Source organism: Drosophila gunungcola, unplaced genomic scaffold (genome assembly GCF_025200985.1).
Source record: "Drosophila gunungcola strain Sukarami unplaced genomic scaffold, Dgunungcola_SK_2 000212F, whole genome shotgun sequence".
Lineage (NCBI taxonomy): Eukaryota > Metazoa > Arthropoda > Insecta > Diptera > Drosophilidae > Drosophila > Drosophila gunungcola.
The window spans coordinates 48,835-76,696 of record NW_026453373.1 but is presented as its reverse complement, the minus strand read 5'-3'; the positions used below and the strand labels follow the sequence as shown (position 1 = coordinate 76,696).

General features: G+C 37.7%; 1 protein-coding gene across 1 annotated transcript; it reads right to left on the bottom strand.

The window, feature by feature from the left end:
• Positions 1-14,445: 14,445 nt before the first annotated feature.
• Positions 14,446-15,683, bottom strand: LOC128265997 (WD repeat-containing protein on Y chromosome-like). The gene is given in 4 exon segments (XM_053002258.1): positions 14,446-14,710; positions 14,713-15,003; positions 15,006-15,411; positions 15,496-15,683. Coding segments are annotated over 4 exon segments (1,116 nt in total). The 5' UTR covers positions 15,679-15,683; the 3' UTR covers positions 14,446-14,474.
• Positions 15,684-27,862: the final 12,179 nt, after the last annotated feature.

Sequence of the window (27,862 nt, the reverse complement as noted above, 5' to 3'; positions counted from 1 at the left end):
TGTTATGAAAACACGAGTTGAAGGCATTCGCATTCGTCAATAATGGAAACTATATCGCTTCGGATAATCATGTGGCCAAAAAGCAGCGCCTGGCAACACTTCTTAAATGTCACTTCTGCGGAAAAATCGGCCATAAGATCGTCGACTGCACCAAGGAAAAGCAGCTTGAAAAACCAACACGGATCCCATACAATTTACAGCCGACAGATCGACTCTAAGCGGAGACCCATTACGTGCCACAGGTGTGGGAATCCAGGACATATCGCATTGGCTTGCCCAGGACGTCTATCATCACAAATCCAGGGCAAATCAGAAGAAAAGCGTATTGACATCATCCGGTGAGTCGTATCATTTTGCTTTGATTCTGGAGGAGAGTGTTCTCTCGTAAAAGAATCGGTATCCCAACAGCTGTCCGGCACACGAACCAATAATGTTGTTAGCAAGAGGTATTGGAAATAATACGGTAACTAGTACGTTACAAATATTATCCAATGTCATGATTAGCGAGTATAAGTTATTCTGTATGTCGTTTAAGATAGTTATATTAATTAACGCATTATAATTGGCCGCGAAATTCTAAGTCAGGGTTTTGGCGTATCAATAACGATCGAAAAATTTAAACTGTTTAAAACTGTATCTATAAATACCTGTTGTGCTTTGAGTAATAGTTGTAAGGAAGACGGATCTGACAGATTCTGTGTAGATTAACGCGAGTTAAATTCAAACACGGTGGCAGAAAAGTATCCCTTGCTTCTTATTAACGATCAGATTGCTAGATTAGGTGGGGTAAAGTATTTTACGTGTTTGGATATGGCAAGCGGTTATCACCAGATTCCGATTCCAAACTCAATTGAACGTACAGCATTCGTTACACTAGAGGGTCAATTTGAGTTCTTAACAATGCCTTTCGGACTAAAGAATGCGGAACCTTTGTTTCAAAGAGCCGTAATTAAGGCGTTAGGTGAGCTGGCATATTCGTATGTCATAGTTTATATGGAGGATATCTTAATAACCTTTAGTACACAAGAATATGCATTTGAAAGATAAAGAAGTGTTCTGAGCCTATTATCTCAAGCTGGTTTTTCATTTAAAATCGCGAAATGATTCTATTTAAAAAACAAACGTAGATTGTTTTGGTTTTCAAATCAAAGATGGCGAAGTTAGACCAAATCCACGAAAGGTACATTCTTTGGTCAATCTACCCCCTCCGCAGTCAGTTACACAAGTAAGGCAATTTATCGGTTTGGCGTCATACACAAAATTTTCTGAAATAATGAAGCCGTTGTACGCCTTTGCCCTTACCTGTAAAAATAAAGTATTCGAGTAAAAAGGCGACCATGAGGAAGTGGGAAAAAAATTATCGAAATTTTAACCGATAAGTCTGTGCTTTTAATTTTTGATCCCCAATATCCCCTCGAACTGCACACTGATGGGAGCATGGATGGCTACGGCAATAGCCGTAGTCGACAACAAAACTTAGGGTCATTGAATATTTCAGTAAGCAAGCATCCGCAACTGAATTACGTTACCGCTCTTACGAGTTGGAAACACTAGCCCTGTTTAACGCTATGAAACATTCTCGACACTATTTACAAGGGCGGCATTTTTTTGTATTTAGGGATAGTAATTCTCTGCAAGCTAAGCAAAATAAAATATGCCTTACACCAAGAGTACAACGTTGGTGGGCCTATATGCAGATGTTTGAAGAAACTTTATCCATTATTTCAAGAATTCAAAATGAAGAACTGGGAGAAGTTTTGGCCAAAACATATGAATTGCGTTCTAAAATACTTTTCCGCATAATCCAAAGAAATGGTAGGACGCGCAGCCTTTCAGTAGTCCCCAGATCATTTAGGTGGTCGGTAGTAAACCACGTCTAGAGGCAATAGTTCATTTAGGGTGGGAAAAGACATTGGACAGGATGTATGAGTTCTACTGGTTCGACAATATGTCTAAATATGTCCGAAAATTCGTTAATAATTGTATACCCTGTAAACCGCCCTCAGGTAAATTAAACAGAATGAACTACCCGAGGCAGACGTGTTTCCGATCGCTCCGCCGAGTGAACGGGAAAACTAAGATATCTAAAAATAAAAATACACCAATAAATAGCGAAAAGATGCTGGCAGCAATGCCAAACAACAAGGGCTTTCTTCCCTAACAAACCTAATAACAAATACGAAGATTTAAATAAATTAAACTAATAACAATGCCTGCGGGTACGTTATTGAAAAGTGCCAACAGCAAGCCAGTGATTCAAAGTCGTGTACAACAACAACAACAGCAAGACGCGCGTCGACTGTCTTCGCTTCAACGTCTTCGTCTTCGAAAAATAATGCATGCCATTTTCTTATTTGTGTAGTGTACAGCACACCGCGCGTTGGCGTGCCGTTATTATTTAGACAGCACCAGATGTTCGGAAAATATTTCAACTAGAGAGGCATCAGACCAAACTAGATAATAAGTACAAAGGCACATTCTTAGTATCAGAGTTTCTTGAAGGGGACCGATATGTTTTAAAATCACTGACTAATAAACAAACGTATAAATACGCGCTCGAAGCCTTAAGAAAAATGCCTATTAATGAGATTCCCAGAGAGTTAGATGTGTGTAATGAGAGAGAGCTTATTGGTGGATTCCTGAGTTTTGTGCTTGTTGTAGATGTTATTAAAATCTTTGGGAATCGATTTCAAGTAAAGGCTCTTTGCAAATGAATAATCTAATTAACTAGTAACAATTAGAAAAAGTAATGACGAGCGACGTATGGATACGTTTTATTATTTTTATGATCGTTTCAGATTGAGCGGTACCTTTTAATTGCTCTTATTATTTTCTTTAAAATTTTGTAATACACGAGGACGTGTGAATATCAGGATGGCCGTGAGAGCATTAGTTTTGTTTTCGTGGTATTACGCTATTAAAATATAAATTAACATGAAATGCTGATGTACTTAGAATTACATTTTTACTTAGAATTAAAGCCTATTTTATGATTGCCACTCGTTGCTTTTTATTCCTCCCTCCACATTCCTTTCTTTATATAAGTTTCTGTGTGTATGTGTTTTGTTAAGCCTAAATGAGGTCTGTTATATGCAGTCTCGGTGTGACATGATACGAGTAAATGAGACATCCATGGTATTTGGCAAAGTATGTAATCAAGAGGATGTTGGCCAATTTGGGCTGTATAAAAGGGAGTTCCGATTGATAGATCAGACAGTCTCGATCGAGGTGCGGTCATGAAAAGTCACAGCCTAGAAAGCGCACTCGCAACTCGATGTACTGCGATGCATTGTAGGATTAATAAAATATATTGTTACTAAGAGCTGCAATATGAAAACGCCCGAAAAGATTTCAAATACGCAGATACGACTGTTAAAACAAAAAAAAAAAACAATTCCATACAATTAAAAAATATTAAAACAAAATTTTAGATTTCTAAAATAAAACAAATAGATTTTACTAAGAATTAAAAAACAAAAGTTAAAAAAAAATGATAATGGATCCTTAAACTAAAAACATATGAATAGCAACTGAATAAGGAAATTGGTAGAAAATATAAACATTTTTAAGAAATGGGTCTCATAGATACCAACACAGTGAATTTTACAGCAAATTATAATAGTGAAGAGTCTAGAAATATTGATTTTTATCAAATATATTGCTATTCGTTGTAATTTGGTGCGGAAATCACCAAAAACATGTTATACAGCAGAAAAGAAGCAATATCCACTTTGATAAATAATTGCGAGAGCGGAAGAACCAAAACGATTTTGGAAGCTAGCCCGTTCAACAATATGAATAACGCATACATACACTGCAGTACCCAACAAACAAAAACCAAACAACCGAGATAGTTTTTATAAAGGCAATAGCAGAGGAAACTTTAATTTTTATCAAGGGAAATATCGTGGCACAGGTCAATATTAGAAATATAATAATTATAGAGGACACTATGGCCAAGGCCAATTCCATAACCAGAACTATTACCAAAATAATTACAGACACATCCAAAGAGGAAACTTTCAAAAAATTCTAATAACAAAGGAAACTTAATTGCCCATGTAAAAGCTATTGGATCAGAACAGGAAAACTAAGAAAGAATTTTAAAATAAAATTCTGATAACTACGATGAAATAATTATTATTAAAAAAGAAACTGATAAACAAGTCGAAAAAATAATGACACTAATGACTAATGACACTAGCCTTTTCGGGATTAGAACCATCACAAGCTTTCCTGATAAAAAAATTTAACTCACGTATTTAACCTATGCCGAAAACACAATCTCAAACTACACCCAGAAAAATGTTCACTTTCTATGCACGAAGTCACATTCTTAGGTCATGAATGCACAAATAAAGAAATTTTACCCGATGATGCAGATGAATCAAGAAGATTCGTAGCTTCTTGCACCTATTATAGACGTTTCATACCAAATTTTTCTCACTACTCAAGACACTTAACTCACCTTTGCAAAAAAATATTACATTTTGATAAGTAAGAAAAACTGAAAAAGAGAACAACGACTTAACAATTTATATGGACACCTGTATGTGAAAAAGCCTTTAAATATCTTAAAAATGCATTAATTCAACCAACCCTCTTACAATTACCAGATTTCAATAAAGAATTCAGTATGACAACAGATGCCAGTAAGCAAGCTTGCGGAGCAGTTTTAAGATCATAAGCCTTTAACATATTTATTTTCAATGATAAACCCAAATTCTGAATAAACAAGAATGAGACTAGATCTAAAAGAATTTTAGTTTACAGCAGAGTACGTTAAGGGAAAAAACAATTATGTGTCAGATGCCTTGTCAAGGATAAGCATCGAAAAATTTAAAGATATTATTAGACAAATTTTAAAAATTATTAAAAGATTTCAAAGTAACCGACAGCTTCTAATCCCAAAAGATTTGACGTCATTCGCAATGAAGATGTTAAAAAAGTAGTGACCTTGCATTTAACAACATCAAATTGTTCCTTTAAAAGAGGCACAGACATAAATACAATACAAGTTGATGATCTATATACCAATGGAATATTCGATTTACATCAATTTATCCTAAGGCTGAAAAAAACCGCCATTTCATCCCCAGTATCCTATTGAGTGCCTTTGATATGCACGTTTGTGCCCTTTTTAAAGATAAATATGCTGTGCCCCAGCAAGTTATTCCCCAATTTAACGTCGGGAGGACAATGGCTTTGAAAAGTCGCAACTTAGCCTAAGGGGTTAGACCGCTACCAGGTCGAAAAAACAGCCGGTATAAATAAATTTAACCAACTTAAGATGGCACCGAGCGGGAAAATCTTTGAAATTATTTCAGTAGATATATTCAAAAATTTGGGCAACTAAATATTACTACTCAAGCCGGTGATCATAATAAATAACAAACAAACTGTAGTAAGGTCCAATAAATACTTTTATTACGGACATGGGAGCCGATTATAAGAATTCATTAACCAATGATTTATGTAAATATCTAAACATTGAAAACATAACTTCTACCACCATCAGACTTTAGGTACAATCTAAAGAAGTCACAGTTCGTTTAACACTAATGACGATACTAGACCCCTCTATATAATATAGATGATTCTGACAAGGAATCAAACAAATTGACAAGTTTAATAATGATTTTAAATTAGAAATAGGAGGTAACGTTTTATTTAAAGACGAAACAGGACTTTATGTAGTAATTGAAATCAATCAAAAAGATAATATTAAAATAAAGACAATAAAAATAAACAGCAGATATTAATTTATAGAACATATAGGCTTGCGCACTTGGCGATTGTATTTGAAGTTAGGGAGAGAGCGGGAGCCAACAAATCGGCCAAAAATTAAATTCACCAATATTTCGTCGCTGGAAATTTTCTGCCGTTCCTTGTGTTGCCCAAGACGTTTCTGCAACTTTAATTGCTTAATCTGCTGCTGCCGCCAAATGGATGTAAAAAAGGAAGTTCCAATTATCGAGTCGGCCAACCAGGTATAGAGTGCTAAAAGTTGAAAGTTAATCTATGGCGTTGTGTCAATTGTCTTTGGCTCATCTTTCAACTTTTTGCATTCGTGTAAAAATTGGTAGATAGATATGATGATTTTCAGCTCAATTATTAGATAGATATTTTATATATTTTTATTATTTCAATGGGAGCTATTTGATATAATCGTCCGATTTTGATGAAATTTAAACCATAATTCTGAAATATTTAACCATTACTATATCTCGAAGAACTAATAAAAAATTAAAAAACAGCAAAGTTATAATTTTGTTTGTATTTTTTTTTTCTGGCTATATGATATAGCCGTCCGATTTTGATAAAATTTAAAACGTAGTACTGAAATATTTAACCTTTACTATATGTCCAAGAACTAATAGAACAATTAAAAAACAGCAAAGATATAAATTTTTTTGTATTTTTTTCCGATTATTCCTATGGGAGCTATATGATATAGTCGTCCGATTTTGATGAAATTTAAACCGTAGCTTTGAAATATTTAACCATTACTATATGTCGAAGAACTAAAAAAAAAATTAAAAAACAGCAAAGTTATAATTTTTTTTATTTATTTTTCGATTGTTCCTATGGGAGCTATATGCTATACTACCTGCAATAGAAAGACAACTTTTGGGAAAGTTTCATGCAGATAGCTTTAAAACTGAGAGACTAGTTTGCGTAGAAACGGACGGACAGACGGACAGACGGACGGACTGACGGACATGGCTAGATCGACTCGCCTAGTGATGCTGATCAAGAATATATATACTTTATAGGGTCAGAGATGTCTCCTTCACTGCGTTGCAAACTTCTGACTGAAATTATAATACCCTCTGCAAGGGTATAAAACGTGAAAATTGTGAAAAGTGTAGTTCTCAAAAATTAGCGGCAAAAACTTTCCCCGCAGTTTGTCTGAACATTTTCCCGCGCTTTTCAGAATTTTTCCGCGCTTTTCCAATTTTTTCCGCGCTTTTCATAATTTTTCCGCGCCTTTCGGCATCAGGCTTATATATTCGTTGCCCTTAGCTATATGTCAGTGTAGCATTTGCCTAGGAAAAGCCGATAGCCGCGTACACATACACACGCATGTCCTTGGTAGATTTCGTTCTCGATCGCTGCAGCAGTGCAATTTTCGGTCTGCTTACGCAAATCGGCACTAGCTCTCGTAGTCAGCCCAGAGCCAAATTATTTGTTTCAGAAAGTAGAGTCCTTTTCGTCACACTTGAAACTTCTAAGAGTGTTCGTGTGGGTTTTTCGTTTTATTCAAATTATTTTTATTCAAACAAATTGTCACGCTGGCCCACGAGCTCTCGTTAGTCGTCTGCGCGAGTTCGGTCGTGCATGCGCTGCTTTCGCTGCAAGCTGCAACTCTTGACGCAGACTATGGGGAACTTGCCAGCGATAGACTTTGAGCTCACCGCCCGTTTACTGTGTGTGGCGGTAACTAAGACCCTTGGCGTGGTTTGGTTACCGGTTAAAGATTACTTTCAATTTCGGTTGGATGACTCTTTCCTTGATCTTCGCGCGACAAAGCGAAATATTTTGTGGGTGACTGCTCGACTTTTCGACCCACTTGTGTCTTTTTGGTGCTTTGTTGTTGCAGGATGCTTTCGCTGTAAGCCGCAACTCTTCATGCAAATTATGGGGAACTTGCCAGCAGGTAGACTTCGAGCTCTCCGCCCGTTCAATATTTGTGGCGTTGATTTTTGTGGTCCCTTCAGCACAACGTACCGTATCCTTGGTAAGCAGCCGTACAAGTCGTACGTGGCCTTGTTCGTATGTTTTGCGTCCAAAGCGGTCCACTTAGAATTAGTGTCTGATCTAACCACTGATGCGTTCTTGTTGGCTTTTCAAAGGTTCGTGAGTCGTCGCGGGATTCCGGAGAAGGTGTGGTGCGACAACGCCACCAACTTCGTCGGCGCAGATCCCCACATAAGAGAGTTCTGAGCCCGTCTGGAGGAGCAGAGGGGCGGTATCAAAACATTTGCATCAAAAAAAGCATGCGAGTTTGCGTTCATACCGCCCAGAGCACCACACTTCGGTGGACTATGCGAGCAGGTGTGAAGTCTGCAAAGCTCCTGTTCCTTCGGACGGTAGGCCAAGACCAGCTCGGAACTTTCCTGACCAGCGTGGAGGCCGTGCTCAACTCCAGGCCCCTCGGAGCTCTAAGATGCGACCCGAACGACGGCGAAGCCCTGACCCCCGGTCATCTCCTCATCGGCGGCCCTCTTCTGGCCCCACAATCAGCGGCGGTCCCGGACCAGATAAGCCTGACCTGCTTGCGACAATGGCGAGGTGTCTCGACCCGGAAGTACATATCCAGTCTCCAGCGGTCCAACTGGCACCATTACATTATTTGCTTTTATTTCTAAATTTGCAATGGTATAACCATAGCACCAGGGGGAGCCCAACATCGTCGTAGGAGCGCTCGTCGTCGTCGCAGAAGACAACCTTCCACCCCAGCAGTGGAGGATAGGACGAGTGGTAGCGGTGCACGCAAGGTTCGCGTGGCGGATATCAGGACGCAGGAGGGGGAGTATCGGCGAGCAGTCCACCGACTGGCCCTGTTGCCCGTTCTGGGCTGTAAGACCTCGTCCCTTCAGAGGGGGCGGTGTTTGCGCACTTGGCGCTTGTATTTGAAGTTTCTAGTTGTAGGGCGAGTTGTAGGGCGAGAGCGGGAGCCAATAGAGCATAAGTTAGGTTCTAAGAGAAATTATTGAAATATTAAATTTAGTGATCAACAGAACGTCATCGTAACCACTCCTTTTCGTCGTCGTGCTTTCGCAAAAGTTTTTTCACAAGTTTCGCAAAATATATCGTCTCGAACCTTCAGTCACAAGTTTCGCGTTCTTAGTAAAAGCAGTATTAAATTTTCAATATAATTCCCAAATAATATTAAATATTATTAGTCTTTAACACATTATTATTTTATTAAGTATAATTTTATTAAAGTTTAATTTTTAACAAAAACCGCACTACCCTACTAATTTTTAGTTCACTAAAAGGTATCAATCTAAAAAAAATGTACTATTTTATTAATATAATTTTTTTTTGTTTATTTTTATTTATAATTTTATACAATTCCATACAATTAAAAAGAATTAAAACAAAACTTTTTCAAAATAAAATTAAAAAACCAAAGGTTAAACAAAATAAAAATGGATCCTTAAACTAAAAACATATGAATGCAACCAAATAAGAAAATTGATAGAAAAAATATACATTTTTAAGAAATGGGTCTTATAGATACCAACACAGTGAATTTCACTGCAAATTATAATAGTGAAGAGTCTAGAAATATTGATTTTTATCTTACAAATACATTGCTATTCGTTGTAATTTAGTGCGGAAATATAAAACATGTTATACAGAAGAAAAGAAGCAATATCCACTTTGATAAATAATTGCGAGAGCGGAAGAACCAAAACGATTTTGGAAGCTATCCCGTTCTACAATACGAAAAACTAATTTAAGATGGCATAGTAGAACCCTCTGTATCAGAATACAATAGCCCACTATTTCTTGTAAAAGAAGTAAACGAAGAAGTTATCGACTACCGACAAATTAACAAAAAGCTTTCCTTTACATATGATCAAAAATTTTACTCCCGTATTTAACCTATGCCGAAAACAACACCCAGAAAAATGTTCACTTTCTATGCACGTAGTCATTCTTAGGTCATGAATGCACAAATAAAGGAATTTTACCCGATGAATCTGATGCAGATGAATCAAGAAGATTCGTAGCTTCTTGCAACCAAATTTTTCTCACTAAGGTAAGAGACTTAAGTCACCTTTAAAAAAAAATATTACATTTAATTGTAAAAAGCCTATAAATATGCATTAATTCAACAAACCCTCTTAAAATTCCCAGAATTAAATAAAGAATTCAGTATAACAACAGATGCCATTAAGCAAGCTTGCGGAGCAGTTTAAAGATCGTAAGCCTTTAACATATTTATTTTCAATGAAAAACCTTAATTCTGAATTAACAAGAATGAGACTAGATCTAGAAGAATTTCAGTTTACAGCAGAGTACCTTAAGGGAAAGAACAATTATATGGCAGATACCTTGCCAAGGATAAGCATCGAAAAACTTAAGATAATACTAGACAAATTTTAAAAATTACTATAAGATTTCAAAGTAGACAGAAAAATAAAAACTGCGCAGTTTGAAAATCAGATTTGGATTTTCAAAAGCAACTGACAGCTTCTAAGCCCAACAAGTTTGACGTCATTCGCAATGAAGATTTTAAAAAATTAGTGACCTTGAATTTAACAATATCAAATTGTTCTTTTAATAAAGGAAAAGACATAAATGCAATAAAAGTTGATGATCTGTATACCAATAGAATATTTGATTTAGATCAATTTTTCCAAAGGCTGAAAAAAACAGCCATTTCACCCCCAGTATCCTCTTGAGCGCCTTTGATATGCACGTTTGTGCCCTTTTAAGAGATAAATCACAGGCTGTGTCCCAGCAAGTTATTCCCCAATTTAACGTCGGAAGGACAATGGCCTTGAAAAGTCGCAACTATGCCTAAAGGCTTAGACCGCTTCCTGGTCGAAAAAACCACCGGTATAAATAAAATTAACGAACTTAAGATGGCACCGAGCGGGAAAATCTATGAAATTATTTCAGTAGATATATTCAAAAATATGGGCAACCAAATATTACTACTCAAGCCGGTGACCATAATATATAACAAACAAACCGTAGCAAAAGCTTTATTTGAATTCTTTATTCTAAAGTACGGTGCAATAAATACTTTTATTACGGACATGGGAACCGATTATAAGAATTCAATAACCAATGATTTATGTAAATATCTAAACATTGAAAACATAATTTCTACCGCACACCACCACCAGACTTTAGGTACAATTGTATTTGAAGTTAGGGCGAGAGCGGGAGCCAATAAAGTAAATGGAAGTAACAAAGGAAGTTGCAATGATCAAGTCTGCCATCCAGGTATAGAGTGCTAAAAGTTGAAAGTGTGGTGTTGTGTTAATTGTGTTTTGGCTCATCTTTCAACTTTTTGCAATCGTGTAAAAATCGGTAGAAATAAAAATTTGCATGTACCTACAACCAAAATTCTGCAATAAACATAATACATTTCGAATTATATGTGAGTCGCTTTGGCCCATAAACATGCAAATAAAACACTCGTCGTCGACGAGCACCAATTTAAGGTATAAATAAAACAGCTGGAAAAAAGTGAAAATTGTGAAAAGTGTAGTTCTCAAAAATTAGCGGCAAAAACTTTCGCCGCTGTTTGTCTGAACATTTTCCCGTGCTTTTCAGAATTTGGCCGCGCTTTTCCAATTTTCCCGCGCTTTTCATAATTTTTCCGTGCCTTTCGGCTTATATATTCGTTGCCCTTAGCTATATGTCAGTGTATTATTCTCCGTTAGCATTTGCCTAGGAAGAGCCAGGAAAATAAAACGATAACCGAAGATGAGTACAAAGAAGCCGATTTTATTAAAAACCCTGGTATAGGGGTCCGCTGGGTGTATGCTCACCGAAGAGACGAACTCAATTCTCTCGCCGTTGAGTTGGTAATTAAAGCGGATGGTAGCATCGAAGAGACTAGGAAGGCGTTTGCCAAGCTAGTCAACACAGGATCGTTCCTACAGAGGGAGTGGAACCGACTGGCTCAATTCCAGGAGCAATATAGTAGCCGGGTCCCGAGCCATAATCCTACAGGAAGAAACGACGAGATAGTGCCATTTGTGGAAACTCTCCCCATCCCCGTTTTCTCAGACGCTGCGTCGGGACCCATTAGATGATCGGACAAAGAACCTCACGAGTGGACAGCGGGCCGTTCAGAGAAAACGGGCACTTCCGATGAGACTGCCCCAACCCACGTCGTGACTTCTGTTGGGATTGTGGCCGACTATAGAGTGATGCCCCCGGTCATGTTTGCGAATACAACGATACTCTTACCTATGTTGGTGATGTCCACCATGCTGGATCGAGTAATACTTAAAATGGACCTCCTCAAAGTAGCGGGAACGCATGTGCGATAGGCATAGTGGTACCGCAGACTCGCAACTATCGTACAACCAATGACCGCGCTTCTGAAGAAGAGTGCAGATGGACCTGGGGACCGGAACAGCAAGCCGCCTTGGAAGAAATTGGAAGATGCCTAACCACCGTTCTGGTGGTGGGTTGTCCGGATTTCGATCAAAAATTCGTTTTTCTATCTGACGCAAGCGACGTCGGATTGGGAGCGGTTTTATCTCAAGACATCGAAGGTCAAGAGAAGGTTACCACTGCCACTGTCATGACTCCCCAACCGCAGGAGACTTGGGGTCCAAAATACGATTACCCGCTTGTCGCAAAAATATTTTTGGCCTGGCATGTATCACGGCGCAATACACCACGTCCGGCGATCGAAACAAGGAAACGTTATGATTGTTGTTTTTCATGACGTGTTCTCCAAATGGGTAGAGTTGATTCCACTCCGGGAACGAGTGGAACATAACATAACCGGCTTGGCCTCGCCTGAAAGTCCAGCCCGGTTGACTGAGACTCCCACAAAGTATCCCTCCCAGCTTGGACTCGCCCGAAGGTCCAGCCCGTTGGATCTTCAACTCCGAAGCAGGACTCTGTACTGACAACATCGTTTACCCCCTCTCGACGTAAATGTTAAACGGAACAAACAATATTCTTGTAAATGACTTCTGGATCCGACTGAGATCTGTACCCCGGTTAGGGAGCGCTCGTTTCCCCAGTATTAACATTACCCAACAGAAAATCAAATTATAACATTTAATCTAATTGGCGCATAGTTACAGAACGGTGGTCAATAATTAAAACAACTTTTGGCTAAAATATACATTACTTGTTATAACTTCTGGAAACAAACCAACAACATGTCAGTTAAGAATAACCGATTCGGTGCCGAAGTCACAGCTAATGAAGATGGAATGCATTATTTGCAAGGACTCCATGGTTATATATAATGAAATTGCAGAAACCCCATGTAGACATAAATTTCACCGAACATGTATTGTACTTTGGTTAGGAACAAATGACACTTGTCCGCTTTGCATAAATGCATGTACCTTAGTACATCCAATTATGTTACCGACCCAGACCCAATACTAGAGCTCAGTCCAACTCGAGTTCAACCAATCAAAGACAGAACACCGGCGGGAAAGGAAGATCAAATGGAAGGACGATCAAATGAAAATACTACCATTTCTGAGACTCAAGTACAGCAGCTAATCTCTGACTTATTAGAAAACTTTCGCATGAGCATAGTAGCAGCAGTGGCTGACAAAATCTGTACCACAAAGTGGAATCTTCAGTTGGCTAATTATCCACCGAATCCTCGAAATCAAGCTACTGCAGAAAATCCGAATTTAAATCGTTCATTCACTTTTGAAAGAATAACGCTCTGACGAAGATATCAAAGACTTGCTTCGACTCAGAAAGTGGAAAAGCGCTGAAAATTTTGACGAATTTATAGACGCTATCTTAAAGATTGTAGATGCTATTCCCTGAATGCAATAAAAATAAACGCAATGCGTGGAATGTTGGAATTTTGAATAGAGAGAACATAGATTTCATGATTGCCTCAAAGCCAGACGCGTGCCTCAGAGGTCAATATTATCCTCATTGCGAAATCTTGGCTGCTACCGCGTGGAACCAACCTAAACCTGGAGGCAAGACGCGCATCAGCTCTTACGTTTTCAGTTAAGCAACTCCAGCGATCACTGCTAGTTGGCATTTCAAGATCTTGGCTGCTTTAGCGTGGATCCGGCCTTCATCTCGAGTCACAGCGATCACTACATGTTAACATTGCAAGATCCTGGCTGCTACTTCGTGGAGGCCTAAAACTCGAGTCAAGCCAAGCATCAACTCTAACCTCAAGACCGACGTATCTCTTAAGCCACCAGTATTTTAAAAGAAAATAATTTCAAAATAATATCTAAGCCATACAGGATAAATTTATTTACCTTTTTAAAATCTTAAAATTCCAATTATATGTTAGATATAAGCATATAACTCAATTGTCAACTGTAAATGGGATCTACACATTTTGTTATATTGTAGTGATAGTTACCAGATCTACGGAAACCCTTTCAGTAAACTTTCAATATTCGGACAAAATGGAAAGGTACGCGATAGTTACGAGGAGTTGACAGCCCGGCTGTCAAATCAATTCTCTCTTTCTCTTAATTCTCGATACTGGGAGGGAACCAATCGAAATTCCGATGCGTGCGGACCCTAAGAAATAAAGGCATAAAAAAGTATCGGCTTGGCTTTTCATAGTGACAGCTGCACTGCGCGGCAAAGAATCGTTACAATATTGAATTTTGTATGTGTGCACCGGGAAAAAAACAATAAATAAATTAAATTAACAAACAACGAAGCTATCACAAGCTAGGCTTAAGTGCCGTTTAAAAATAAATTTTCTTTTCGCCGTTTTTTATTATTTTATTTGTTTGTAAACTAAATTTAACTTACCGATCTACTACCCAAATAACTGAGGTAACTTCTTGATAAGGCATTATACTCATATTCCGTACCACCACAGCATTATTATAGTTCCATATCTTCAGAGAACCATCGCGAGCGCCAGTAAGAAGAAACTGTTCGAGCGGATCAAAACAGCCAGCGGTGATTTCTATGTCGATTATCTCACCATAGATCATTTTGGTGTGACAACTCTTCATGATTATCTTTCGTCGTCCTGTCCAAGGCCACAAGTCACAATGTTCCTAAACAAACGATTGTACAAAACTACGGAAACCGGGGCAGCATGTGTGTTTCCGTCGGTGAGGTCTACCCGTACACGCGGGCAGCACTTAATAGAGATTAACTTACGACCGGCCACAACAAGCTCCCGGAGATGGGAATGGTAATAATAAGTTATGTCCGTCTCACTGTGGTGTATCAAAGGAACCAAGTCACCGTAGGTCTGCAAAAGAGTGTGTTCATGGAGGTCCCAAACCTTAATAATCTTCTGAAAGTCAACGCTGTAAACCTTGTTTCTTCAGGTTGGACAAAAACAAGAACAATTCCGCCGTTGTGACCTGTGAGGATAGCCGAGGGTTCAGTGGGGATGTAAACGTCCCAGATTCTCACAAATGTATCTGGTCCGCCTGTAACTACAATGTTGTGGCTCTCTGCTACGAAGAATGTGGTTACGCCAAGAGGAATACGAAAGTTACTGCGTTCGTCATAAGTTATCATTATCATGCCAGGGCAACGGCCTCGGTACTTATTTGTGTTTCTATATTCTGCTGAAGCAAACAAGGCGTTCATGTGTAACGAAAAGTAAACGCAAGACACCATCTCATTGTGTAGGTTGATATACTCCTTGGGGATGATCTGGGGTATCTTCCCCTTTAGTACGTCAGACCAGACAACTTCAATCAAGGCGGCTCCTGGTTTAGCCTGAAAAGGTCCATGCAAGTGTGGAAAATAGGAAATAATTCTTACATTGCCTGAATAATCACCAAGTATCAGTTTGGAGTTTACTTTCCCGTTGTTATAGAAGGCATAACTCATACGATAGACGGCATGATGTAAGCTACGAATGACCATTCGAAGAGTGAAGGTCGAAGCAATAGTCTCGTGGAAACCCAGCTCCCGCTCTGTAGACGAAGTGCACACAATGCTGACATCAGAAAGGGCCTGTACAGCCAAAATCCATGTGGGCATCTTAAGATGTACTGTCAGGATGGAAAAATTATTTATATTGGTAAAATGAGCTGCAAGGGTATAATTGCAGGGGATATTATAATTTTAGTCAGAAGTTAGCAAAGCAGTTAAGGAGATATTTCCGACGTATATATATTCTTAATCAGCATCTCTAGAAGATTCGATCTAGACATGTCCGTCTGTTCGTTTCTACACAAATAAGTCTTTCAGTTTTAAAGCTATCTGCATGAAACTTTCCCAAAAGTTGTCTTTCTGTTGCAGGTATTACATAAGTCAAACCGAGCCGGATCGGACAACTATAGGATGTAATCGGAAAATAAATAAAAAAAATTATAAATTTTTTATTCAGTTCTTCGCCATAATGTAATGGTTCAATATTTCAGATTTACGTTTTAAATTTCATCAAAATCGGACGACTATATTAAACAAAAATTTTTTTAAATGTAACTTTTCTATTTTCTAATTTTTTTTAAAATTCTTTTTTGATTCTTTAATAATTTTACAGTTTAGAAATACGCTTTTAATTCTATTAAAATCGAAAAGCGATATCGCATAGCTGTCATAGGTTCTATCAAATAATTGAGCTGCTAATCATCATAGCTTCAATGCTATTAAACAATGTTTTCGTGACTCACTTTACATAAAATTCGATCAGTTATAACAGAGTGGTGGATATATATAATAATGAGAGTTGTATTTGCAAAAAGTTCTCTTAGCTACATCGAGAGTCCGAACATGCCGCCCCCAAATACTAAGCCCAGTATTTAAGCCAAAGTTCTGCGCTTTGGTGTAAAGAAATAAGTGTCACTACGATATGCTAATGTGGACAGAGATGTACGTATCTAACGTTTATTCAGTAGCCTCAAACGCAAGTTTTCCTCAACCCGCTGCCATTTTGGACGAGCTTTTAAGTGTGAAAGCCAATCCGAGCTCCAACGAACCCAAAAGGTTCGTTGCAGTCTTTGCCCTTCCAGGAATTGAGCTTTTAAGGATTTATCCGAAGATGATAAGAAGTGGGCCGGTGTCAATACCGTATAGTCCTCAACTCAATGGGCAAGGGGGTCAAAGTTCAAACAGGCTTCGATTTAAACCAAAATAGTTGAGAGTTGTTTGTAGGTCATAAGCGCCCCTTTAAAAGTGTTATGTAAGTGTGTTTTAACCGCTTTAACATTCGCCTACAATAATCAACCAAAATTTGGACTGTGTGGAGGGTTGAAATACCATTGAATATGCAGAGCAGTTAATTTTGGAATAAACGTTGCGATGACGTTTTGTCGAAACTCTTCATGCCAAAGGCTTAGGGATTTATCTGCTCCGTTGAAGTTGGTACCGCAATCGCTGTAGATGTGTTTGCAGTATCTACGTTGCAGAGCCCACAAGAAATCCTGAGAAGGCAATCCGGTAGCCGCTTCCAAGTGGACTGCCTTTGTCGCCAAGCATATAAAAACTGCAATATACGTTTTGTATTTGTAATGTCCACGAAACTTTTAAGCTTTAATTTCTATCGCACCGGTACGCCCGTGCTCTCAAAGTCTCTCTTTGGAGGACTCACTCGATGTAAGAGAAGGTCTCCCATGACTCAGAATCTTTTTAAATTCTTGTTTTCCATTGAGAATCCAAAAAGCCTTGTCACTTCCAGTGTAATTGATATCCCGCCAGGCAATGTGTTGAGATGAGCATTACAAACGACAAGTTAGGTAAAATTATGATCTCTTGGCAAAATAACTGATGTGCGTTGGTGCGTCGATAGGTGCAACGCATTTTTCAATCTAACTTAAGTTAACTTAATTTGTTCGATCTAGATAAATGTGTTTTTTTTTTTTTATTTTTTGATGTCTTACACCGCTAATTGATCTGGATAGAGGCCACGCGTCGCACAGTCTTTTTTTTTTATGAATGGCCATCCTACAAAATCTATTCTAAAAAAACATTTTTTGTCTATCCTTATGAACTGTCTGGGATTTGTTTTTTGCATTAAAATTGTTATATTATTATCTTCTTTACCATATATGGTCCTGTGTATTTAAAGTCTAGCTTATGTCCAGCTTCATTTTTAAAAAAACCTAATCTCCTATTTTTAATTCAAAGTCTAAGCTATTTTTGTCGTATCTATCTTTTTGTTTTTGCTAATTAGTTTCTAGCATTGTTCTGGCTCTTTTATATGCCTGTTCTAATCTAAATTTAGATTCCTTAGCATATTCTTCTATATTATATAATGGTTTTATTCTATCTATGCTGTTGAAATGTTTTGGTAAGTTTGGAGTTTTACCAAAAACTAGTTCGTATGGACAATAATCATGTGCCATAGAGGGGGTTGTGTTAAAGGAGTATACGAAGTATTGTAGCCATACATCCCAATTTTTTTTATCAACTGAGATGTATGAGCGTATGAACTCATTAAGTGTTCTGTGGCTTCGCTCCACTGTTCCGACAGTCTGGTGATGGTGTGCAGAAGAATTTATGTTTTTGATACTTAAATTTTTACATAAATCTTCAATTATTGAATTTTTATATTCTGTTCCCATGTCCGTAATGAACGTCTTCATTGGACCGTACTTCAGAATAAAATCTTGAAATATAGCTTTTGCTATTGCTTTTGCACTTTTATTTGGAATTGGTATTGCTACAAGGTATTTTGTTAAATCGCAGATTAAAGTAACTGCGTATTCATTCCCTTGTTCAGACTCAGGCAGTGGACCGATCGTGTCCACGATTACCCTGTCAAAAGCTGTTTGTGGTGTTTCTGTATTGGTTAATGGGGTCTTCGTATGCGTGGTTATCTTCGCTTTTTGGCATTTTAGGCATTTTCGTATGTACTATGTAATATATTGAGTCATTCCTTTCCAAAAGTATCATCTTTTTACCTTGGCCAAGGTTTTAGAAATGCCAGTATGACCTCCTTGAATTGGTTCATCATGGTATGTAGACATAATTGCTTCTTTTTTTTCAGAATTTATTAGGGTCACCGGGTTGAGTAGCGCTACTCTCAATGATTTTAATGTTTTATTGCCCATTTTCTTGAAATTATCTATTGAAACGTATTCAAAGATATTTTCCCACGGTGCCACTTTGAGTTGGCTGATTTGATGTATAACGGCTTGCTTCTCAAGCCTTTGGAAAAACTTACCTAAGTCAAGGACTCCATTGGTATATAAATCGCTAACATCATATCTTGCCGTAATTTTTTTTCCATGTTTAAATAGACATAGCATATTTTTTACGTGCAAGGTCACTACTTTACGTACTTCGTCATTGTTTATGACTCCGTATACGTTGGGCTTTAAAGCTTTTGCTATAGATTACCTAGGCAAGTCTATTTCTTTTTCTCCTGCGCAGGATTTCTGTCTACTTCGGTATCTTGTAGTGACTTTATTTATATTTCCGGATATATTTTGTAGTTCTTTGATGGATATTCTTGATAACGCATCAGCTACGTAATTGTCTTTTCCCTTTAAGTACTCAACAGTAGAGAAAGTAACGGTTCGTACTATTAATCTCAGCCAGAATATATTCGTCTCATTCACCCATGTGGCTACTGGAAAAGAACATGTCTTTTTGGTAGACACAGGTGCGGAAATCCCTATAGTAAAAGATAATAACATTAAAGATATACGGGAAATAAGCCAAGAATTTACTTAATCCAAAGGCTTAACATCAATTGAAATACAGACTACCAAGTACTTAATTCAACACGATTTTCATATAGTAGACTTATACTTAGCTGTCCCTTGTGATGGCATTTTAGGTATTGATTTCATTAAAAAATACAACTGCCAATTAGACTTTCAGCAAACAATTTATGTTCCAATAGAATACAGTTCTGGCAATAATTCAATTTTTTTGCCAGCAAGATCACAAGTCAAGTGACATTCAATTAATTAAGCCCGTTATGAACAAACGGATTTACAAAGACTAAAAATATTAAAAACTATTTGTTACATGGCGACCGTGACAGGACAGTTCTGGCAATAACTCAATTCTTTTGCCAGCAAGATCACAAGTCATTAGAAAAAAAAATTAAATTCTAAAGAGGACAGTTTATTAATTCCAACTCAAAAAATTGAGCACGGAACTTATATAGCAAGTACCATAGCTACAACACAAAATGCCTTCATAACTACTAAATACAACATACGAAGATAAAGTGGTCAGTGCGAATAATTTAGTGAATAAAAGTGTTAATTGCCACACAACAAAGTTATGCACATCATAAATGCTGAGCTGGCATTTCTGCATGCGGGGCCGACCATTCGGTTACCATGTGAGCATAACACTCTCTCTCTCATGCGCGGCCGCTGCTTGCGCCGCCTATATACACTTACGTATACATTAACATATATATTTAGATACATAAGCCTTGGCCGCGGCGCTGCTCGTGCAGCTAAATGAAATGTAAGCCAAGCCAACTTTATTCTTAAGTCAAGTGACATTCAATTAATAAAGCCCGTTATGAAAAACTATATATTACATGGCGACCGTGACATGTGCGCGAGTAAAGTGAACTAATATGTACGAAATAAATATTTAAAAAAAAAGTTATTAAGAAAACAAACATGTACGAAATAAATATGAAAAAAAAATAAAGTTATTAAGAAAACAATATATTACATGGCAGTTTACAGCTTATGGTAGTGGCAGTGGCATAAGTCTATGAGCACCACTGTAAAAAAAAATGTACAAATCAAAATTTATAAATCAACATTAATCAGCCTGTGAGATGACCAGCACCGGCGCCGCCTGAGTCCCGGACAAAAGAAACAATAAAACAAAACTAAAAAAAAACCAGCATTAATCAGCCTGTGAGATGACCAGCACCGGCGCCGCCTGAGCCCAAAGGGCCCGGACAAAATAATAATACAAAACCAACACAAAAAATAAAACAAGGAAGAAAAGAAAGAATAGTTGACCAGGACATGTGTGGAAGGAATGGCGAATCCTTCTACACCAATGATGGAAACTGAAGTGTGGTAGGCAGACCGCCGGCTACACCAACGAAGGAGGCATATAAGTGCGGAAGGCAGTCCGCACTCTGCACCGACGTGGGAGGTCCCTGCTCCTGTTGAGCAAAGAGACGCACCAAGCCTAGAAGATCCCAACGATGGATCAACAAATTAAACCAAAAGAGGAAAAGAAGCGGAAAAAGGATAAAGCTTCTTCAGCAACGACGACTAATCAAGGACTACTTAAAAGTAGCCAAGAACCTGCAGGAAAAAGAAGCCCACGAGGGAAATTTAAAAATCATCGAAAAAGAGCTTTGCAGACGAGCAAAGTAACGCAACAAGGGCTGCATTTATGCCAATGCCTAAGTTGCCTTTAATTATAAACTTCTAAACCCGAGCCGATGCGCGAAAGCGCTGTTCGAAAAATACTAACCACTGTTAGGCTATATACTAACAACATATAACTGATATTGGTTTATATAGAGCAAAATATTGTAAATCACTTATATGAAAACTAACACAACAATTTTTTTTTTTCAATTTTCAGACATTTCATTTCAATTATTTAATCAATCAGTTTGAATAACTAAGTTCCTAAATTTTTGTTTGATGATGTTTTTTTTGCTGAGTGCTTCTCAGGCCCTAAAAGCTAGGCAGGAATATATGCAAGACAGGAATATTTACGTATATCTATTTAAAATTTCTTTAAATGAATGAATAACAATAAATTAAATAAATTCTCTGTAGAAAATCATAGTAATTATAAAAATACATATATATTTGAAGTATATTTACCCAAAATGGGAATTGTAGACGTTAAGTCAATGGACTCGACTGCTAACGTTATTAACAAAGTGGAAACGAACAATATTGACCTATATTGGGTGCATATACTCTTAATAATAAGCATTGTCTTATGAGCGCAAAATCTTTACCAAAATATACAAGTTGCACAATAAATGTTTAAAGAAGAAGTATTTAAGTAGAGGACAAGATATAGATAAGATATAAAAAAATTAAAAGGTTAGAGTGTTCAATACCCTTTTATTGAAATAAAAAATTATATTTTTTATTAAAATTATGGCATTTAACAATATTGAATTGGATAGCTGTCTTGAGGAAATAATTATTAAAGACCCAGAATTTAGAATGCGTAAAACATTCTCCATTGCCATAAAAACTTGTTTACAATCACTGAATATAACTATATGGAAAAGTACAATTTGGAATTCAGCCTTTTGTTAGCTTACAATAAAAAATTAAGGGTTTAATCTTAAATACTTTGCCATACGTCTTAGTAAAAGATATCATGGATTACCATTCTATACTCGGTGAAACCACGATCCTTATGGTAAAATTACATAGATAATATTGCCATGGAATGGAACGATTTGTATGCGAAATTGAATAAAATAAAAACAGAATTCGATAAATCCTACAAATCTCTTAATCAGAACAGACCAATTCAAGGGAGCACAATAAAAAAACATGCAGAAATAGTAGTAAACTTTTTTAACGAGGCGCGTGTATTAATTCATGAGCAACGAGAAAAATTAAATGACGACCAGAAAATCTAGTATCGATAAAAGAAAAATTAAATTTAGATATCTCTGTACCTACCATTCTTAATACCGCAATAACAGTTTAAACCGATGAAGAATCAACATTGAAAGAGCCAACTGGCGTTGATCAGACAGAGCCAGAAAATTTCAACGCGAAATAAAGGAAGAATATTTAAATAATCTTACTATCCCAGCCGTTTTATTATCAAACGCAGATAATACAACAGATTCAGGCTCAGACTCAAGCGCAAACATAACTAAGAACAACAACTTCGAAATGGCGCAAACAAATATTGACTTCAATAACACTGCATCAAAGCTTATACCAGTTTTTGATGGTAAAGCAGAAAATTTAAATTTAAATTTAATAGAGTCAATAAAAGGCGAACACGAAAGCCTACCTGTCTCTATAATAAAGACAAAACTAAAGGGCGTAGCCAGAAATCTAATTGGAAACGAAACAACGGTAGGTGAAGTAATTGCCAAATTTAAAAAGTTACGTCACTGGCGAAACTGTAGAGGTATCGTCAGCAAAGCTAATTAATCTACAGCAACGCAATAAAACTGCTAGTCAATACACATCATAAATTGAGCAGATGACGAAGGCTTTAGAAAGTGCATACATAACAGACGGCTTAACACTAGAACTAGCACAAAGTTATTCCACACAGCACGCAGTAAAAGCAATGACTAAAAACTGCACGATTGATAAGGTAAAACTTATCATGCAAGCCGGCAACTTCAACACAATGAACGACGTCATTTTAAAATTCGTAAACAGTTGCACAGAACCAATTGGACAACAAAACTCGGTCCTCTACTACAACAACTATACACAGCGCAGCGGAAACCGCGGAATTTTCGTGGTCGTGGTAACAATTATAGTTACTACAACAATACCAACCAAAACAATGGTCGCGGCAACTACAGAGGAAACTCAAGGGGCCGTGGCAACTCGAGCGGAGGCTACAATAACAACAATACAAACAATGTAAGAGTAGCCAAAGACACTTCGGGAAACTCCCAACCCCCTTTAAATACTCAACAGTAGAGAAAGTAACGGTTTACACTATTAATCTCAGTCAGAATATATTCGTCTCATTCACCCATGTGGCTACCGGAAAAGAACTTGTCTTTTTGGTAGACACAGGTGCCGAAATCTCTATAGTAAAAGAAAATTCCGATATATTTCAAAACGTACAAGATAATAACATAATAGATATACGGGGAATAAGCCAAGAAATTAGGAAATCCAAAGGCAAATCCAAAATACAGACTACCAAGTACATAATTCAACACGATTTTCATATCGTAGACTTACAATTAGCTGTCCCTTGTGATGGCATTTTAGGTATTGAATTCATTAAAAAATACAACTGTCAATTAGACTTTCAGCCATCTGATGATTGGCTTATAATAAGACCAAACAATTAAAAATTTTCAATTTATGTTCCAATAGAATACAGTTCTGGCAATAACTCAATTCTTTTGCCAGCAAGATCACAAGTCATTAGAAAAATAAAATTAAATTCAAAAGAGGACAGTGTATTGATTCCAACTCAAGAAATTGAGCACGGAATTTTTAAAGCAAGTACCATAGCTACAACACAAAACGCCTTTATAAGACTACTGAATACAACAGAAGAAGATAAAGTGGTCAGTGCGAATAATTTAGCAAATGAATCTCTGTTGAAACAAAGAAACTAGAGAAAAGTCTGTATTATCCCAATTGTCAAAAAATTTTCCCCCACAATTCAAATTACAACTCTCAAATTTATGTAAAAAATATAATGACATATTCGGATTAGAATCCGAACTAATTAGCACAAATAATTTCTACAAACAAAAACTGAGATTGAAAAATGATGAACCCGTTTACATAAAAAACTATAGAAGCCCACATAGTAAGGTAACCGAAATTCAAAAGCAAGTCGGAAAATTAATCACCGACGGAATAGTCGAACCTTCAGTGTTGCTGGTTCGTTAGAATTCAAAATTGTTGCCATGCCTCATCACCAGCTTATTAACCCACTATCGATATTTCTTAAGCAATGAATCACGAGATCGCGTCGCCCATCACTAAAAAGCAGTTTATGTGACAACACGACAACACAATTTAATAAATTTTTTCTATTTCTATTTCGTGTTCTATAAGAAAATTGCTTATTGTCCATCGCCAAAATAAAACTTTATCTGGAAAGCAAAGAAGTTGTAATTCTATTTAGTGTTGTTGTTGTCTATTTGCCACAATCTTTATTAAATTTGTAATAGCTGGTCGTCAAAGTGCGCAGAAATTTCTGGAGAAATATTTTGCAAAGTTGTGAAATTCATAATTGTATACACATGAATCTGCGCAGTAAGAAAAAGTTGGGATTCGAATTGAGCGAAATAGCTGGAACATCTACTCCGACGCCAAAGAGTCAACCAGAATCAGAAGCAGAAATGGATTCCGACAAGGATAAAACAATTATGGATTTAAAAGAGAAGGTCCCCGAAAATGATATTTTTCGGAATATGAAATACCTGATGAAAAGCATAAAAGATGCTCAATCAGAATTAACTGCACGAGTTAATAGCCTGAGTGATGGACATGATGAAAAGCATAAAAGATGCTCAATCAGACTTAACGGCTCGAGTTAATAGCCTGAGTGATGGTCAGGCAAACCAGGTCATACTTATTGAATCCCTTTTGGTGAACATGTGTAAAAGTGAAATCAGATCTGCTGTAGAAATGTTGGAAGAAACTACAAAGCGTACATTGACACTCCCACATCCTGGCTCGCATGGCGGCGCATACGTTCTTGGCGCTCATGGAGACGCAGCTGATCTTGGCGCTACTGGAGGCGCAGATAATCCTGGCTCGCATGGAGGCGCAGCTAATCTTGGCGCTACTGGAGGCGCAGCAAATCTTGGCGCTGATGGAGGCGCAGCTGATCTTGGCGCTCATGGAGTCGCAGGCAATCCTTGCTCGCATGGCGGCGCTTACGTTCTTGACGCTCATGGAGTCGCAGGTAATCCTGGCTCGCATGGAAGCGCAGCTAATCTTGGCGCTACTGGAGGCGCATTCGTTCCTGGCTCGCATGGAGGCGTAGCTAATCTTGGCGCTACTGGAAGCGCATTCGTTACTGGCTCGCATGGAGGCGCAGCTGATCTTGGCGCTCATGGAGTCACAGGCAATCCTGGCTCACATGGAGGCGCAGCTAATAATAACGGTTCTGGAGAAGCATTCAGTCGCGGACCTACTGGAGGATGTCATGGCTTCAACGTTGCTGGAGAAACCTTTCAACGTCAAAATAGAAATGTCGGTATGTACGGGCTTGATAGTGTTGGTGGTGTTAATGGGCATGGTTTAGGTAACAATAATAGCAATGTAGTTCAATATCAGCACTCCCGAAGTATACATCCTAGAAAACTTATAGATTTACCAGAATTCAAGGGCAGTCCAGAATCGTGGCCTGTATTTTCAACCATGTTCTGGGAATCATCGAACGCATATGGATATACCAATTTGGAAAACCTTTTGAGGTTGCAAAAGAGTTTAATAGGAGTGGCCAGAGAAGATGTTAAGGGTCTATTAATTAATCCGGCTAATGTTGTATACATTATGGAAAGACTTCAATTTACTTATGGAAGGCCAGAAATGTTAATAAATAGTCAAATGAAGATGGTTAACAAAAAAGCCCCGGTTACAGAAAATAATTAAGAAAAGTTGGTCGTATTCGCTTCTAAGGTAGACAACTTGGTTATATTTTTAAAATCAGCAAATGCAACTCAGCATTTACAGAATCCTTCTCTGATAGAGAGCTTAGTAGGAAAGATGCCACTTAGTAAGCGAGTTCAATGGATTGAATATTCATCGCCAATTCAGCCATATCCTAATTTAGACTACTTCAGCAATTGGCTGAGCACTATGGCAAGAAGCATTGCAAGGGCAATCATTGCAGCCCCAGTTAATATTAAACAGACAAAGAATGAAAAAGGCTTACAGAAATCTATTTTACATTCTTCGAATTATGCACCTAAAGGAAACAAAAAGGAACGTTATTAATGTCAGGGCGAACATTATATGTATAACTGCGATAAATATTTAAAAGCTGATATAGCCGAAAAATGGAAAATTACAATAACTCTTCGCCTCAGTTTTGGTTGTCTTCGACGCGGACACACTCTGCGAGCTTGTAAGTACAAACGCGAGAGTAAGAAAAATGGATGCAAGAAAAGTCACCATACTTCTTTACATTCAGACGATTCTCAAAAGGAAGATAACATTGAACCAAAAGAAGCTACGATTAACACGATCAAGCCAGCTTCTCGACAATTATTGTTTAAGGTAAACAATAAGATCATACAGACTTACGCGTTCTTAGACGAAGGTTCGTCTGCTTCATTAATAAACGAGAAATAAGTAGAACGTCTGGGTGTACTTGAACCAAAGAGAAAATTGACTTTGAACTGGATAGAAAACCATGCTAAAGAATTTTAGTTGGAATTAATAACTGTCACTTAATAGCAAACATTAAAAGTGTATACTTAGATACAAATCTAGTTGCAGCAAAAACACCGTTAGGCTGGCTTATTTATGGTTTCTCCGACGACCCACCCAAAGGATTATCGCGATTATCTGTTGTCCTACACGCCCGTTCCAATGAAGACAACCATTAACAGGAAATGCATGACATGATATCAGATTACTTCACTACAGAAAATTTTAGTGTGAAGATTCCAATTAAGCCTTTAGAATCTGCAAGTATATCTAGAGCCAGGGATATATTAAAGAACACATCTAAAAGACTAGATGGATGCTATGAAACTGGTCTTCTTTGGAAAGAAGATGTGACTAAATTCCCGGACAGCTACAAAAAAGCTTTCGTAGCCAGTTTCAAATCTCAAGAAGAAGCATTTCAGATCAGTCAGGAAGTTAAACGGGTCCATAATTTGGGAAGGTTTGAGCTCAGAGGCTTTGTTTCCAATTCCAAACGTATACAACAATCGCTTAATGTCTCAAGGAACACTAATTTGGTGGAACCAACGTTTCGAATTAACAGCGAATCAACGGATAAGATTTTAGGAATGTGTTGGGATAGTCAGTCTGATAAGTTTGTATTCGATCTCAAGATTAACCGTGTCGACAAGGAAATCTTGTGTCGAACGAAGTGCCCTATTAAACGCCAACTGCTAAGTCAAGATATGTCCGTTTATAGTCCCTTTGGAATGTTAGCAGACCTAATGATACACCGCAAAATCTTGATCCAAGATGTTTGGAGATCTGGGGTACACTGGAATGACATGTTACCGGAAAATCTATTTGGCAAATTTAAGCTTTGGGTGCTTCAGTTAGAGCAAGCAAAACAATTTCAACTAAATAGATGCTATCTGCCAGAATTTTTGTCAGTCAAAGATAATATCGAATTGCACATTTTCGTGGATGCGAGCGAACAGGCCTCTGCAGCTGTAGCATATTGGCGCGTATCTTGTGGTGAAGGTGTTAAACTAGCCTTTATTGCCGGAAAGACCAGGTGCGCTCCGTTAAAATTGTTATATATTCCCAGACCTGAGCTGCAAGCCCATCGGGTAAGCGAGATTTTGGAAACGACATCAGAAAGTGACTGGCGCTGGGTTCCAACGCATTTAAACACAGCAGACAAGGCAACAAAGTTGTAATTATATTTAGTGTTGTTGTTG